Source organism: Hypanus sabinus, unplaced genomic scaffold (genome assembly GCF_030144855.1).
Source record: "Hypanus sabinus isolate sHypSab1 unplaced genomic scaffold, sHypSab1.hap1 scaffold_543, whole genome shotgun sequence".
Lineage (NCBI taxonomy): Eukaryota > Metazoa > Chordata > Chondrichthyes > Myliobatiformes > Dasyatidae > Hypanus > Hypanus sabinus.
Genome location: NW_026781404.1, coordinates 68,201 through 86,320, shown reverse-complemented (window position 1 = coordinate 86,320; position 18,120 = coordinate 68,201). Strand labels below are relative to the sequence as shown.

General features: G+C 47.6%; 1 protein-coding gene across 1 annotated transcript in view; it reads left to right on the top strand.

Annotated features, from left to right (window-relative positions):
* The window catches only part of LOC132389351 (neuronal PAS domain-containing protein 1-like), a 210,767-nt gene extending 193,978 nt beyond the window's left edge, over positions 1-16,789 (top strand). Inside the window, exon 5 of the mRNA XM_059961864.1 lies at positions 16,684-16,789. Coding sequence (XP_059817847.1) covers positions 16,684-16,692 — 9 coding nt within the window. The 3' untranslated portion in view covers positions 16,693-16,789. The remainder of the gene's footprint in view (positions 1-16,683) is intronic.
* Positions 16,790-18,120: the final 1,331 nt, after the last annotated feature.

Here is an 18,120-nt window from a genome sequence, read left to right as displayed (position 1 = left end):
CACAGCGCCCAAAGACGATCTGCACGCCTCGTCGGGCGAGTTGGTGTACAGCACACCCCTGGTCGTCCCCGGGGAGTTCATACCAGCCCCAAGGGGGCAAGAGGAAGAACCCGCAGCAGTCCTAGGCAGACTACGCGAGAGGTTCGGTGACCATATCCACTTCACCGCATGGGCAGAACCCGACCTGCGTACCCAAAGACCTGCAGAACTGTAAGTTTGTGTTTGTACGAAGGGGCGGGCATCGGCCACCGCTGCAACGGCCCTACGAGGGGCCGTTTACGGTGCTCAGGAAGAACAGGTCCACGTTCGTGCTGGACGTTGGGGGGAAAGAGGAGGTTTGCACGGTGGTCCGACTCAAACCGGCCCATGTGGACCTGGCGCAACCGGTCGAGTTTCCGGCACCGCGGCGCAGGGGCCGAACTCCCAAACAGGGTCCGGCGCAGACTGTGGACATTGCGGGGTGTATCACCGGTTCTGGGGGGGGGGGGTTTATGTGGCGACCCACTTCCTAGTGCACTCGAACCGGCTCACAAATACCCAGCGTGCCGGCACAAAGGCCAGTCCCAAAAGGGCGCCAGGTCTGCTTCACTAGCAAAGGGAAAAGCCTACGGGGGACTGTGAGTACGTGCCCCCTACAGCGTCCGTGCCCGGGAAGGGCGGGATCAGGGAGGCTTTAAAGCAAGGAAGTTCAAATAAAATCTTCTTTAACTGCAGTTTACCGACTCCGTGTCGTTATTTTAGCGCTGTGTGTAGCACACCGCTACAATATCTCTTTCTGTAATTTTTATGTCTTTTACTAAACTGTTGCCCCATACCAACACACTTCACAGTGCACTGGAGATCGGTGACAACAAACCTGATTCTGATGTCGTGTCAAATCAGGAAGGCTAACAATATCATTAGGGATGCTTGCCACCCAGGCCGTCTCCTCTTCTCTTTCGGCCTTTTGGAAAAAGATACGGAGTTTGAAAGCCTGTACAATGAGACTGAAGGATGGCTCCTTCCCCACTGCTCTCAGGGCTTCTAAACCATTCACCTCTTTCAAATCCCCTTCTCAGTTATTCCAAAATTGACACTTCTAAATCAGAATCAGAATCAAGCATCTATGGAAAACTGTACAGTCAACGTTTCGGGCCGAGACCCTGAAAATGTAGTAGTGCACGTCAGTCCTGCCAAAGGGTTTCGGCCCGAAACGTCAACTGTACCTTTCTCCACAGATGCTGCCTGGCCTGCTGAGTTCCTCCAGCATTTTGTGTGTGTGGCTCGGATTTCCAGCGTCTGCAGATTCTCTCGTCTGTTGTTTCAAGTTTATTATATCTGACATAGACAATGTGAAACGTATTGACTTGCAAAATCACCACAGTGCTAAGACACAAAATTACTGTAAATGACCAAAGTTACGGCGGCTGCTGAGGCCTCCATCGGCCAGAGTTGACCATGGATATTGTAAGCCAGGGCAGTACGATACAGAGAGCAAGCTGTTGCCTATGCAGGCTCCCCCTCTCTATGCTTCTGATGAACTGAAAGTAATGGCAGAGACCGATACAATTTGGTTCCAGCAGTGTCGCACGAGTTGCCAGTCAGCATTGTACTCAGTGTAGAATTTCTTAGGATCTCCTGCTCTGGATTTTTCCCTCGGGGTTTACTCACGAAGCCTTCCCGATGAGTGGGTGTAGACACAAGGCAGCGGAGGTTTGAGATCAGAGATTTCCTTCTCCTCGATGAGCTGCCAGCCACAGCTAATGAGCCCCGTCTGCCTGAAGCGACTGGTTTTAAGGTGCCTTTTGCCCCTCGTCCTGTCAGCAGAAACAGTTCCACCAGGCTTAGTAGCTAACCCACACGTGAAGGCCAGAAGCTGGACTTGGTTGTCAGAGGCTATTTCAGATGCACGCCATTGGGAGCATTTAATAGGTGGTGGAGCTTGTCCCCATTACCACCCCCCAGCTATAACAACTTTAAGGGACCAAAGTAAACATTGCAAAGAAAGGAATAATGAGATGGTGTTCATGAACTGTTCAGAAATCGGATGGTGGAGGCGAAGAACCAGTTGCAGAGTCATTAAGTGTGGGTCTTCAGGCTTCTGTACCTCCTCCACCAATGTATCATGAGTCCTGTGGGCCTGTGCACCTGTATTTGATTATCATTGTTTTATCTAGAGTCGTTAAGCCCTTGTGCTTTCTGTTTGATCTTGCCAAGTTTATTTTGACTGGCACGGGTTTTCTGCGCTGTCATCATTTAAAGTGGACTCCGGATTAGGGCTTACCATGGGGTCCTGGTGAATCTCAAGAATAATTCACCTTGCAGTGTCGCTCTGCCATGCCATGTTGGAATTCCTATGAATAAACTCTTGCTTCTGCCTCTGTATGGACATCTAGCGTTCCTCCACACCTGCGTTCAGTCGTCTGTCCGTGACGCAATGCTGGTAACGAGAAGAGGTTGTTTGATGTTGTGGTGTTCGTTGAGCTTGGCTATTAAACTGCAGATGTTTCATCACCAATCATGGGTTCAACGTCCATTCGGAAATCTGTTGGCAGAGGGGAAGAAGCTGTTTCTGAATCGTTGAGTGTGTGTCTTCAGGCTCCTGTACCCCCTCCCTGATGGCAGAGGGGAAGAAGCTGTTTCTGAATCGTTGAGTGTGTGTCTTCAGGCTCCTGTACCTCCTCCCTGATGGCAGAGGGGAAGAAGCTGTTTCTGAATCGTTGAGTGTGTGACTTCAGGCTCCTGTACCTCCTTCCTGATGGCAGAGGGGAAGAAGGTGTTCCTGAATCGTTGAATGTGTGTCTTCAGGCTCCTGTACCTCCTCCCTGATGGCAGAGGGGAAGAAGGTGTTCCTGAATCGTTGAATGTGTGTCTTCAGGCTCCTGTACCTCCTTCCTGATGGCAGAGGGGAAGAAGGTGTTCCTGAATCGCTGAGTGTGTGTCTTCAGGCTCCTGTACCTCCTCCCTGATGGCAGAGGGGAAGAAGCTGTTCCTGAATCGTTCAGTGAGTGTCTTCAGGCTCCTGTACCTGCTCCCTGATGGCAGAGGGGAAGAAGCTGTTCCTGAATCATTGAGTGTGTGTCTTCAGGCTCCTGTACCTCCTCCCTGATGGCAGAGAGGAAGAAGCTGTTCCTGAATCATTGAGTGTGTGTCTTCAGGCTCCTGTACCCCCTCCCTGATGGCAGAGAGGAAGAAGCTGTTCCTGAATCGTTGAGTGTGTGTCTTCAGGCTCCTGTACCTCCTCCCTGATGGCAGAGGGGAAGAAGCTGTTCCTGAATCACTGAGTGCGTGTCTTCAGGCTCCTGTACCTCCTCCCTGTTGGCAGAGGGGAAGAAGCTGTTCCTGAATCGTTGAGTGTGTGTCTTCAGGCTCCTGTACCTCCTCCCTGATGGCAGAGGGGAAGAAGCTGTTCCTGAATCACTGAGTGCGTGACTTCAGGCTCCTGTACCTCCTCCCTGATGGTAGAGGGGAAGAAGCTGTTTCTGAATCGTTGAGTGCGTGTCTTCAGGCTCCTGTACCTCCTCCCTGATGGCAGAGGGGAAGAAGCTGTTCCTGAATCGTTGAGTGCATGTCTTCAGGCTCCTGTACCTCCTCCCTGATGGTAGCAATGAGAACAAGACTTGACCTGGGTGATGGGGATGATGGACGCCGCCTTTTTGAGGCACCGCTCCTTGAAGATGTCCTGGGTGCTACGTAGGCTCGTGCCCATGATGGAATTGGCTAATTTAACAACTCTCTGCAACTGACTTTAATCCTGTGCAGTAGCCCCCCCCCCCACCACCCCTCCCCACATACCCGACAGTGATGCAACCAGATAGAATGCTCTCCACTGTACATCAGTAGAAATTTGTGAGTGTTTCAGGTGACATAGCAAATCTCCTCAAACTCCTAATGAAATATAGCCGCTGTCGTGCCTTCTTTGCAGCTGCATCGGTATGTTGGGACCAGGTTAGGTCCTCAGAGATATGGACACCCAGGAAATGCCGGAGGCTTAAGTGGATCATAAATGGCCTGGATGGGCTGAGTGGCCTGTTTTACTGATTTATAATCCAATATATACCGGCTGGTGGCGTAGTGGCATCAGTGCCGGACTCCGGAGCAAATGGTCCCGAGTTCGAATCCAGCCGGCTCCCTTGCACGCTTTCCATCTATGCTGGGTTGAGCGTTGAGCTAGCAACTCGAACTCGTAAAAATAAAACTGGAGAATGCTACAGAAACGCCACATGATGAGCAATCCCCAATAAGATCGGTGCAAAAAGCTTGTCATGATGGCGCCCCAACGACTCCACCAGGAGTTAAGGGCGTTCTTTTTCTCTTCTCCTATCCAATATATATCTGAGCTCAGGACCTATGCGTACACCCTGAAATGGCTCTCTAGACAGTGCACTTGGGATCCTCTGTGTGGAGACCTGGATCCCAATGAATTAACATCAACTGTTCATTCCTCTCCACAGATGCTGCCTGGCCCACTGAGTTCCTCCAGTATTTCCAGCATCTGCAGAATCTCTTGCATTTAGACGCACAGGTCAGAATGCTTCCTCCCCTTATTTATTCATGGGCTGGGGGCATTGCTGGCCGAGACAGCAATGCTCTCACCCTAATTGGCTCAGTGGGATCTTTCTGAGGCTGTTTGAGTTGACCGCACAGCTGTGGCTCTGGAGTTACACCTCAACCAGACCAGGAACTGAGGCTTCCTGAGATGCTGCCTGAGAGCATGGAGAACCGGGTTCAAACCTCACCTCCGATGCTGTCCCTGTGGAGTTTGCATGCTCCCCCTGTGACTGTATGGGTTTACCTCATAGGCTCTGGTTTCCATCCACGACCCAAAGCAGTGCAGATTGGAGACGTAATCGGATGCAATAAATTTCTCTGAGTGCGTTTGTGGGAAGTTGATGGGGGGGGGAGGAAATGGGGAGGCAGAGCGATTAACGTGACGCAATTACAGCACCAGTGCTCCAGGTTCAACTCTGCAAATGAAGAATTCTCCCCATGACTGCGTGAGTTTCCTCTGGGTGCTCAGGTTTCCTCCCATATTCCTAAGAGGTGGTGGTTAATTGGTCACATGGGTGCAATTGGGTGATGTGGGTTTGTTGGGCCAGAAGGGCCTGTTAATGTGCTGTATAGAAACCTGCAGAACATTCCAGGCCCTTCGGCCCACAATGTTGTGCTGGCCATGTAACCTACAAACCTCTAAATAAAAATCTATAAAATTAAGTGGGATGGTTGTAGGATTATTGTAAATTGGTGGTGGTTGGCCAGCACCAATGTGATGGGCCAAAGGGCCTTGATTCAGACTGTACCTGCCTATGACTATGATGAACTCATCTACAGGACTGTGTAAAAGTCTTAGGCACATATGTAGGCAACACACACAAAATGCTGGAGGAACTCAGCAGGCCAGGAAGCATCCATGGAAAAGAGTAAACAGTCGACGTTTCAGGCTGAACCCTTCAGTCCTGCTGAAGAATTTTGGCTGAAACGTCAACTGTATTATTTTCCATAGATGCTGCCTGGCCTGCTGAGTTCCTCCAGCACTTTGTGTGTGTTGCTTGGATTTCCAGCGTCTGCAGATTTTCTCTTGTTTGCAATTGAGGCACGGGTGCCTAGGACGTTTGCAGATGACTGTAGTAATTTTATGTATTGCACTGTACTGCTGCCAAAAGGAAAAAAAACAAATTGAATGACATTTGTGAGTGATGATAAACCTGATTCTGATCTGCATCTCTATCGAGGACTGAGAGTGGGAAAGGGAAAGGGAGAAGGGAATCATGGTAGATTTTGCTGACATGCTGAGATCCCCCAGGATTTTGTGTGTGACACATTTCAATGTACATGTGACAAAGCTCAACTTTAAATTTTTTTTTTAACCAACTTTGGGATGTGGGAGGAATCTGGCACATCCGGAGGAAATCCATGTGGTCATAGAGAGAACCTGCACACTCCACACAGACAGCATCCGAGGTCAGGGTGCACCACCAGTGCACCCCAGCTCCGATTCACTGGCCCATAAGATATTGACAATACATAAGGTACTCTGTGAAAGTAACTTGGAAAAGGATTAGGAGAAATTACTGACACAAGATACAGCTGATTCTGGAAATCCAAAGTAATACACACACACAACACAGAGACACACTCACACACACACACACAATGCAGGAGGAACTCGGCACGGAGAGGAATAAAGTGTCAAAGTTTCGGGCTGAGACCCTAAATCAGGACTCAAAGTACCCTGCAGAATCAGACACCTGGACCCAACATACCGATGCTCAAACTCCTAATGAAACATACTCACTCACAAATTTCTACAGATGTACCGTGGAGAGCGTCCTAACTGGCTGCATCACCGTCTGGTTGGGGGGGGGGGGAGGTGCTACTGCACAGGATCGAAATAAGCTGCAGAGACTTACAAACTTTGTCAGCTCCATCATGGGCACTAGCCTCTGTAGTGTCCAGGACATCTCCAAGGAGCAATGCCTCAAAAAGACAGGGTCCATCATTAAGGACACCCACCACCCAGGTCATGCCTTGTTCTCATTGCTACCATCAGGGAGGAGGTACAGGAGCCTGACAACACACACTCAACGATTCAGGGACAGCTTCTTCCCCTCTGCCATCAGGGAGGAGGTACAGGAGCCTGAAGACACACGCTCAGTGATTCAGGAACAGCTTCTTCCCCTCTGCCATCAGGGAGGAGGTACAGAAGCCTGAAGACACACGCTCAGTGATTCAGGAACAGCTTCTTCCCCTCTGCCATCCGATTTCTGAATGGACATCCATCCCATGAACATTACCTCACTACTTTTTTATTTGTTTTAGCACTAATTTAATTATTTTATATCTATACTTAATATACTTACTATCCATAGTATATAGTATAGTATCTATAGTTACTCTTATTCACAGTTTTCTGATATTATGTGCTGCTGTCACAAAGACAACAAATTTCGCGGCCTGTGCTGGTGATCTTAAATCTGATTCTGATTCTTAAGTTCAAAGTAAATTCTATTATCAAAGTGCAGATATGTCACAACATATAACTCCCAGATTCATTTTCTAGTGGGCATACTCAATAAATCTATGGAATAATAACTATAACAGGATCAATGAAAGATCGCCCAACCAGAGAGCAGAAGGCAACAAACAGTGCAAGTCCTGATGGCTCTGCAGAGGGAATCAATCTGTCCAAATCAATCTCTGAACCCCTTCTAGCTGAGATTCCACACAACCTCAGAACTCCCAAACCCAGTGGCTCTGCCTTGTTTAGAGATTAGTGCAGACTGCCATCACCCTCGCCAACCACAGCCCCCTCCCTCCCCTCGCCAACACAAAAGTTCAGAGGAGCGAAGAAAGAAAAGCAAAAAAAAATTTGTGTGTTTTTTCTCTCTCGCTCTCTTTTCATTCGAGTTGAATGACGGAGCCTCAGGCATCCTCATTTGCATATTGAATAGGCCCGATTTGCATAAATTACCACCACTTGAATGCCGTGAAAATAGCAATCACAGTTAAATTAACAATATGGTTCAGCTGCGAAAATAGTGATCTTTGCTCACCTCCCACTGCCACAGAACAGGGAAAACAACACTGATTTACAATTAAATTCACAGGTGCAATTTCCTTCAAAACACTGCTATTATTTTCCAAACTAATTCCCTACATTTCTAAAAAGGACTCTGTTAAATTCACCTCTGAATGTTGTAAAGTTGTGGCAGGGAAAGTCACTGCCTTACTCCCATCACTCCACTGTTAAACACTGGATCAAAACCCAAGGGACTGGGGACCACTTTAGACACAATTCCCTCAATGGCTTGTCTGTCCTCAGTCTTCAGGATCAGAAGAGGCTGCAGAGGGTTGTAGACTCAAGACTCAGGAATGTGGCATCCATTATTAAGGACCTCATATGCCCTCTTTTTACCATCAGGGAGGAGGTACAGGAGGCTGAAGGCACATCCTCAATGTTTTAGGAACTGCTTTTTCCCCTCCACCATCAGGGATCTGAACAAACCATGACCCATCAAATCAAACCAAGTTTAATTGTCATTCAAACCATACGTGGATAAGCCAAATGAAACAGGGTTCCTCCAGAGCCAAGTTGCAAAAAACATGCACGCGCTTTCAAAATAATGAGAAAGGGGGAAGAAAAGAACATAGTCATGTCAGAAAACAAAATTTTAATCCAAGTCCTGGGAATTGATGGCACCCGGTAGCCCAGCCTGTACTTCCACCGATCCGCCACTGGAGGGCAGCACCAACAGGAGGGGCCAGCCCGGACGCCATGCTACAGCGCAAGCCCGAGGACTGAGGCCTAGTCCTAGCTACAACCAAGGCAACACTACTGCCTCGCCACCTGTCTAACCATATACAACCCTGAGATTCAATTTCTTGCTGGCATACTCAATAAATCCAATAACCACAATAGAATCAATGAAATGCTGCACCAACAGGGTGGGCCATCAGTGTCCAAGAGAAAACTGTGTGAAAAGGGCAGTGTTTTAAAAGTGTGGTTGATACTTGCTGGACTGAAGGCCCTGGTTTTGTTCTGTGTCCCTCTATGTATCATTTTTTATTGGGTCGTTGGAGCTCTTAATCACAAGAGATTCTTCAGAACAACATACACAAAATGTTGGAGGAACTCAGCAGATCAGGCAGCATCTGTGGAGGGGAATAAGCAGATGACATTTTGGACTGAGACCCTTTATCAGGACTGGAAAGGAAGGGGGAAGAAGCCAAAATAAGAAGGTGGGGGGATGGCAGGTGATAGGTGATAGACCAGGTGAGCGAGGTTGAGTCAACAAGCTGGGAGGTGACAGGTGAGACCAGGCGAGGGGGAAGGAAGATGGGTGGGGGAGGAAGGTGGCAGGGGAGGGATAAAGTGAGAAGCTGGGAGGTGATAGCTGAGAACAGGTGAATGGGGATGAAGCAAAAATCTGGGAGGTGATAGGTGAGACCAGGTGAGGGAGAAAGTGGGTGGATGCGGAAGGGATGAAGTGAGAAGCTGGGAGGTGATAGGTGAAAGCAGGTGAGTGGGAAGGTAGGTGGGTGGGGGAGGGAAGGAGATGAAGTGAGAGGCTGGGAGGTGACAGGTGAGAGCAGGTGAGGGGGAAGGTATATGGGCGGGGGAGGTGACAGGTGTAGGCAGGTGAGGGAGAAAGTGGGTGGGTGTGGGAGGGGGAAGGTGGGTGGGTGGGGGAGGAAGGAGATGAAGTGAGAAGCTGGGAGGTGATAGGTGAAGCCAGTGAGGGGGAAGGTAGATGGGTGCGGGAGGAGGAAGGTGGGTGGGTGGGGGAGGTAGGGGATGAAGTGAGAGGCTGGGAGGTGATTGGTGGAAAAGGTAGAGGGCTGAAGAAGAATCTGATTGGAGAGTAGATTGGACCTTTGAAGGAGGATAGGCACTAGAGGGAGGAGATGAGAAAGGAAGGGGTAGGACAGGAACCAGAATGGGGAACGGAAAAAGAGAGAGATGGGTACAGGGGTGGTGGTGGGAGGGAGGGGGGAGAAATTGCAGAAGTTAAAGAAATAGATGTTAATGGAGGCTACCCAGATGCAATACGAGGTGTTTATTCATTTCCATAGATGCTGCCTGACCTGCTGAGTTCCTCCAGCATTGTGTGTGTGTGTTGCTCTCACTGTTAATGCGATTGGAGTACACTGTAAGCTTTCATTACTCCTGACCTTTCCCGAGTGATTACCATTAATGATGTTAAGCAGACTAACACTGCATCTATTTTTGTACATGCTCCAATCCCACAGTTTATCCAGCCTGTCCCCAGTTTTACTCGGTCAGTGGGTGGTGTGTGCTGCCAAGTTCCCAAACTCTGGAATTGCCGTGCCTATATCTCTCGACCTCCCTCTCCCCATTTTAAAACACTTCTTAAAAACAAGTGCACGACCACAGCACCCTTTCCCCAACGTGCTCTGCGGCTGCAGCCTATGGGGTTCAAGATTTAAATTTATTGTCATAGTCTCAGTACAGCACTGTGCAGAAGTTTTATTTGCCTTCTATATACAACACTATGTAAAAGTTTTAATTTTATATATATATACAGCACTGTAAAAGTTTTAATTTTTATATATACAGCACTGTGCAAAAGTTTTAATTTTATATATATATATATATATACACAGTGTGCAAAAGTTTTAATTTTTATATATACACAGTGTGCAAAAGTTTTAATTTTTATATATATATATATATATATATACACAGTGTGCAAAAGTTTTAATTTTTATATGTACCGTAGGAATCTGGAAGTCACTGTCAGAAAGGGTAGTGGATTCCGAAACCCTCGCCACACTGAAGTAGATGAAGAGTTGGGTCACAGACTGAGAGCTGGGAAATTGGATGAATTAGAATCAGAAACAGGTTCATTATCATTACGCCGTCGTTTTGCAGCAGCACTAAGTTCAAGTTCAGTAGCTATCAAAGTATGTGCAAGTTAGACAAGCTTGAGGTCCACCTCCTTCCAGGCAGCCACAAGAGAGAGAGGGGTACAGGGGTGGTACTCAAGAGCCTGGCCTTCGTGCAGAGCAATATTTTCTCCAAAAAAAATTGTGTGTGTGTGTGTGTGTGTCTTCAGGCTCCTGTGTCTCCTCCTTGGTTGTAATAATGAGAAGCTGGCTCATTGTTAGTTAGGGCACTTCAGATGGGCCAAAAGGCCTTCATCTGAGTCATTCAGAGTTCAAAAGGCAGAAATACTTGCATTTCTCATCCCTTTCAGGATGTGCTGGTGTGCTTTACAGTCACTGGGGAGAGGAGGGGAATGTCAGGATTTTTGCTCTGAGGTAGGACAGTGGGCGGAGTGGGAGTTTCAGAGTCATGGAAACAGATTGTTGGAGGCTGTTCTATATGCTGTCTCTGTAGTAGCCCAGATCAGCTATTTGTGTTCACTTTTCGAAGCCCATTGATGGTTAAGGCCACAAGACCATAAGATATGGGAGAAGAATTAGATCATCCCTCCCATTGAGTCTGCTCTGCCATTTCACCATGGCTGATCCATTTTACCCTCTCAGCCCCAGTCTCCTGCCTTCTCCCCATATCCCTTCATGCCCTGAACAATCAAGAATCTATCAACCTCTGCCTTAAATGTACCCAGCGACCTGGCCTCCATAACTGCCTGTGAATTCCACAGACTGCCCACCCTCTGGACCTACTCTTAATATATATTCAAAGATTCAAAGTACATTTACTATCAAAGTATGTATGCAGTACACAACCCTGAGATTTGTCTTCCCACAGACAGCCATGGAACAAAGAAACACCGTGGAACCCGATCAAAGAATAACATCAAACCCCCAAAGCGTGCAAACGGCAACAAAAAAAACATAGAATATAAAACATAAAATCGCAAGAGTCCGGGTATATTCAGTTCAGGTCATTATCTACAGGCTGCCGCGACTCAAAATTGCCCAAAGTAGCAACAAAAAAAAGAGTGACCAGTAACTCGAGACGCATCATCACGTCCAGTCCAGTCTCGAATCTTGCCCATGGCCCAGAACTCCAGCACCATCCTCTGACAGCATCGGGGGGGTGGGGGGGAGATAGAGATCATTTGGACCTTCCTCCGGGAGCTGCGAGCGAGCGAGAGGGAGAGATACCATCGCAAGCAGACGCCTTCCTTCAGCAGCAGTCAACGACAGACTGTAGACGGTGCTTGCCTTCTGCACTCGCTGTTTCAAGTCGTACCCCCGCGAAATTGGCGAGACACGGAGCCATTCATGGATTCGCGCCTCATCTCCAGGCTTCTTGGCCTCGAGGCCGCACGTTTCACTCGAAGCTTCACGGAATGGATGCCCCTCTATTCTGAATCCGTGTCCTCTGGTCTTACACTCCCCCGCCACAGCAAACATCTTCTCCACATCCACTCTATCGAGGCCTTTCACCATTTCAAAAAGGTCACCCCTCATTCTTCTGAATTCCAGTGAGTACAGGCCCAGAGCCATCAGTTGCTCTCCACGTGACAGGCCTTTCAATCTCAGAATCATTTTCGTCAACTTCCTTTGAACTCTCTCCAATGTCAGCGCATCCTTTCTGAGGTAAATGATACTGACTTCGAATGCCCTCAAGAAAATGAATCTCAAGGTTGTACGTATATGATAACATATAGGTAGTTTGGTGATAAATTTTATTTTATTTTACTCAGAAATTCAGGGTGGACCAGGCCCCACGCACAGCCAGCGACCCACCTGTTTAACCCTACACCAAAGCTCACGAACCCTAACAAATACATCTTTTGGAATGTGGGGGGAATTACGTACAAACTCCGTACAGACCATGGCGGGAATTGAACCGGGCACTCCAGGTAACAGCATTATGCTAACCGCTACGCCGCAGTGTGTTGGCACGTGGCCTAGTGGATAAGGCATCGGTCTAATGAAGGTCTGAAGGTCACTGGTTCGAGCCTCAGCTGAGGCAGCATGTTGTGTCCTTGAGCAAGGCACTTAACCACACATTGCTCTGCGACGACACCGATGCCAAGCTGCATGGGTCCTAATGCCCTTGGACAACATCGGTGGTGTGGAGAGGGGAAGGCCTGCAGCTTGGGCAACTGCTGGTCTCCCATACAAACTTGCCCTTGGAAACCTTCCAAGGCGCAAATCCATGGTTTCACAAGACTAATGGACGCCGCAGTGTTGCCCTAACTTCAACTGCCTGTCTCCTGTCTCCAGGTAACCTGATGCCGCCTGGCCTGCAGCATCTGCAGTCCCTGACTTGCTAACCGCTGAAGCATTCTGCAGATATTAAAACCGCGAGGGGAGGGGAGAGAGGTGTCGGGTGGTGGTGGGGGGGGGTGGTGTTGGGGGAGTGGAGAAGCATTAATGATTCCGCTCTCACAAGTTGTTGTCTGGACCAGTAATCGTTTCATTGCACTCCCAGACCGCTAACAGAATTACAATATGTCAATAGACACAGAGAGAAATAATGGGCTGTGAATGCTTCGGATCAGACACAATACAGGAGGCAGCTAATTAATAATGGCAGACGAAATTGCTTTTTTTTATCAAGAGGTTCCACTTGGGCACTCGTGTTTGTCTCTCATCCCTTCTGACTTGATAGATCTTGGTTATGACGAGATTATTGGGGGACACCGGGCTCCTTTGTTCCGTTAACGGCTTTGATAAGGTCGTCAGACTTAAACTGCGCCCACCTTGACTTGTTACCCTTAATAAGCTTCCCAATACACGAATGGCAGGCAGGGACTCCCTCTAAAGGATGTAATCCATAATGTTCCCGATGCCTTTTAGGGAAGGGAATCGCCAACTTGGGCCCCATGTGTGACACTAAGCAGAACAGGATAGAACAGAACTTTATTGTCATTGCTCAAGACAACGAGATTGCAGTGCCACTAAACTGATATTTACAATGCAAGCGGTGCGGCTTAATTAAAAAGAAATTCTCATACTTACGTGCAATGACAGTCCATAACGCTCAGAGACCATCGGCAAGCCGGGGTGTAGCAGGCCAGCAACTCATTTGGGTCTCAGTGATATCTGGGCACCTGCACAGGATCAAAGAGTTGTGGAATTAGTCAGCTCCATTGTGGGCACCAGCCTCCATGGTTACCAGGTCACCTTCAATGAGCGGCATCCGTCACTGAGGAGCCCCATCACCCAGGATGTGCCCTCTTCTCACTGTTACCATCAGGGAGGAGGTACAGGGGCCTGAACTCAACAATTCAGGAACAGCTTCTTCCCCTTTGCCACACGATTTCTGAATGGACACTGAACCCATGAACACTACCTCAGTACTTTTCTCATTTCCTATTTTTTTGCACTACATATCTAATTTAACTAGTATTTTATATATATATATATATAATCGTGTTAGCTTGTGGCCAAACGGTTAAGTCATTGGTCTAGTGATCTGAAGGTCACTAATTCGAGCCTTGGCTGAGGCAGTGTGTTGTGTCCTTGAGCAAGGCACTTAACCACACAGTGCTCTGCGACGACACCGGTGCCAAGCTGTGTGGGTCCTAATGCCCTTCCCTCGGACAACATCGGTGATGTGGAGAGGGGTGACTTGCAGCTTGGGCAACTGCCGGTCTCCCATACAATCCTGCCCAGGCCTGCGCCCTGGAAACTTTCGAAGGTGCAAATCCGTGGTCGCTCGAGACTTACAGATGCCTATTATTAATTATTAAATATATATTTATTGACTGTAATTCACTGTTTTCTTTTTCTCTCTATTATCAAGTATTGCAATGTACTGCTGCCATAAAGTTAACAAATTTCATGATGTATGTTGGTGATATTAAACCTGATTCTGATTCTAATGTGGGCTAAGACACGAGGGCCTGTTGCAGGAGCCCTACTCTCCTCTTGCAAACCACTCATCTCCAGCATTTCTGATTGGCTAGGACACACTGTACTGTAGTGCGTCCCAGCCAACCGAAAGCCCAACAACCTCTTCTTTACTTCTTGGATTATTCTAAACTTCTGCTAACGGTGGCCATGAAGGTTCGTTGCAAAACCCCATCTGTTTCACTTGAAATACTTCAAGCAAGGAAACCTGGTGAAGGGTCTCAGCACGATACATTTGACTGTTTACTCCCCTCCATAGATGATGCCTGATTTGCTGAGTTCCTCCAGCATTTTGTGTTGGTGAAGACATCCATCATCGGCAGAACCTCTTGCATTTATAACAACCCTGCCCCCTTTCTAAACTCCAGCCCTCTTGGATCGAAGACCAAAAATGCATTCACTTTCCAAGTCACTCGTCGCACCGGTCTGCTGACGTTCTGTGATGCAAGTGCAAGATCAAAATGCCCTTCTAGAGGTGCAGTGCTCTGATGTAGGTAACAGACACAAAGTGCAGGAGGAACTCAGCAAGTCAGGCAGCTACTCTACCTGCGTCATCTGACTTCAGACCCACAATCTCTCCTGGGTTCGGGGGTACTGATGAAGGCATTGCTAATGATACTCTTCCTCTGCACAACAGAATAATCTAATAACGTGCTCTTTCATAACTCCAACATTTATAACCAAGATGTTGAAACAAAATTATTTTTATTTACATATATTTTCAATGTTCGTTAACCTGACTGCAAGAAAGCAGCATCCATCGTTAGCCACACAGGCTGTGCTTTTTTCTCACTGCTGCCATTGGGAAGTAGCTACAAGAACCTTCAGTCCAGGTTAGGAAAAGTTATTACCCCTTCAACCATCAGGCTCCTGAACCAGTGTGGATAACTTCACTCACCCTAACACTGAACTGATTCCACACATCAGGCTCCTGAACCAGTGTGGATAACTTCACTCACCACAACACTGAACTGATTCAACACATCAGGCTCCTGAACCAGTGTGGATAACTTCACTCACCCCAAAACTGAACTGATTCAACATATCAGGCTCCTGAACCAGTTTGGATAATTTCACTCACCTCAATTCTGAACTGATTCCACACATCAGGCTCCTGAACCAGTGTGGATAACTTCACTCACCCCAACACTGAACTGATTCCACACATCAGGCTCCTGAACCAGTGTGGATAACTTCACTCACCCCAACACTGAACTGATTCCACACATCAGGCTCCTGAACCAGTGTGGATAACTGCACTCACCCCAACTCTGAACTGATTCAACACATCAGGCTCCTGAACCAGTGTGGATAACTTCACTCACCCCAACACTGAACTGATTCAACACATCAGGCTCCTGAACCAGTGTGGATAACTTCACTCACCCCAACACTGAACTGATTCCACACATCAGGCTCCTGAACCAGTGTGGATAACTTCACTCACCCCAACACTGAACTGATCATCAGGCTCCTGAACCAGTGTGGATAACTTCCGGAGTCCTAGTTCATCAGTCAATGAAGGTGAATGAGCAAGTGCAACAGGCAGTGAAGAGGGCAAATGGAATGTTGGGCTTTGTTACAAGGGGAATTGAATACAAGAGCAAGGATGTTCTTTTGCATTTGTACAGGGCCCTGGTGAGACCACACCTGGAATATTGTGTACAGTTTTGGTCTCCAGGTTTAAGGAAGGACATTCTGGCAATTGAGGAAGTGCAGCGTAGATTCACTAGGTTGATTCCTGGGATGGCAGGGCTGTCTTACGCAGAGAGATTGGAGAGATTGGGCTTGTACACGCTGGAATTGAGGAGATTGAGAGGGGATCTGATTGAAACGTTTAAGATAATTAAAGGATTTGATAGGATTGAGGCAGGAAATATGTTCCAGATGTTGGGAGAGTCCAGTACCAGAGGGCATGGATTGAGAATAAGAGGTCAGTTATTTAAAACAGAGTTGAGGAAGAGCTTCTTCTCCCAGAGAGTTGTGGAGGTGTGGAATGCACTGCCTCGGAAGACGGTGGAGGCCAATTCTCTGGATGCTTTCAAGAAGGAGCTGGATAGATATCTGATGGATAGGGGAATCAAGGGATATGGGGACAAGGCAGGGACTGGGTATTGATAGTGAATGATCAGCCATGATCTCAGAATGGCGGTGCAGACTCGAGGGGCCGAATGGTCTACTTCTGCACCTATTGTCTATTGTCTATTGTCTATAACTTACAGACTCACTTTCAAGGACTCTTCTGAGGATTATTTACTAACTCTACGGTCTGAAGTGAATGCATGACGCAGAGCTAGACTGAACTGAATATGCCTGCAGTTCGATGATTTGTGTTTTTATATTCTGTTTCTCTCTCACTTTTTTTTTACCTTTTCCACGATTTTGTTCTTTTTCTTTGCGCTTTAGGGAGTTTGAAGATTTTCTCTGAATGTGTTCCATGGTGTTTCTTTGTTTCGTGGCTGTCTGTGGGAAGACGAATCTCAGGGTTGTGTACTGCTTACATACTTTGACAATAAATGTACTTTAAATCTTAAATCATATTTATTTATTTATTATTATTCTTTGTGTTTTTATTTGGATTTGCACATTGGTTATTAATTTGTCTTTGTGTGTAGTTTTTCATTGATCCCATCCTATTTTTTTGTTCTACTGTGAATGCCCACAAGGAAATTAACCTAATGATGACGTATTATATTATATGATTATAATTTTACTTTGAGGTTTGAACTTTGGCCGTGGCCCGCTTAATAATGACATTGGGTTTGCTGAAATGGAAATATCTTCAGCTGCCGCCTGTCTCCATCTCCCCCCACCCCGCCTCCCCGACCAGAATAGCAGCAAAAATAGAAGCAGTCAGATATAATGGATGTGCTTGATGTCGTAAGCAAGCCACGCTTAAATTGCGGCACAGCTCCTGGGAGCCTGAGCAGGAATGACTTAGTTCGTCACTCCAGTGTGGAACAGAATGTTTAAGTAGAGGTGCACAGCTGATACAAGAGAAGATTAAGAGCAATGTGAAACAGGACTAGTGCTTGGCAGACCACTAGTCAGCTTTGCTCTGCCTCTTGGTAAGACCTAAGGGGAGGGGACTTGTGGGATACATAAGACTATTAGAGGGTCAGTACTGTGCAAACGTCTTAAGCACTCTCGCTATGTACACGCGCCAAAGACTTTTACACAGTACTGTAGCCCCCTTGTCCCAAACCCCTCCCGCGGTGCTCCACCCTCACCGTTCCCATCGTCCTTTGCTCTCACCAGATTTTCAAGCTCGCTCCCCACTCCACGTGGACAGATACCGCACTGAGCAGAAGTCTAGCTGTCTAGAGGTGCCTTTCACGCAGTCCTGTAGCAGCAGGTTTGCTCTGCCATTCCATCATGGCTGATTTATTATCCCTCTCAACCCTTCTCCGTAACTTTTGATGCCCTTATTAACCGAGAACCAATCAACCTCTGGGTTTAAATGTACCCAGTGACTGGGCCTCCACAGCTACCCGAGGGCATCCTGAGACTCACCACCCTCAGGCTAAAATAATTCTTCCTCACCTCTGTTCAAAATCATTTCCCCTCTATCCTGAGGCCCTCTGTTCCTAAAATCCCCCACTATAGGAAACATTCTCTTCGCATCCACTGTACCAAGGTCCTTCCACATTCGATAGGTGTCAGTATTACAGAGGAGTAGAGGGAATTAACGAGGCACGGGAGAGGAGCTGGTCAAAGTTGATTGGAAGGGGACACTAGCAGGGGTGAAGGCAAAGCAGCAATGGCTGGAGTTTCTGGGAGCGATTTGAAGGTGTAGGGTAGATATATTCCATAGATTCACAAACCTGGTTCTACTGTCACCTT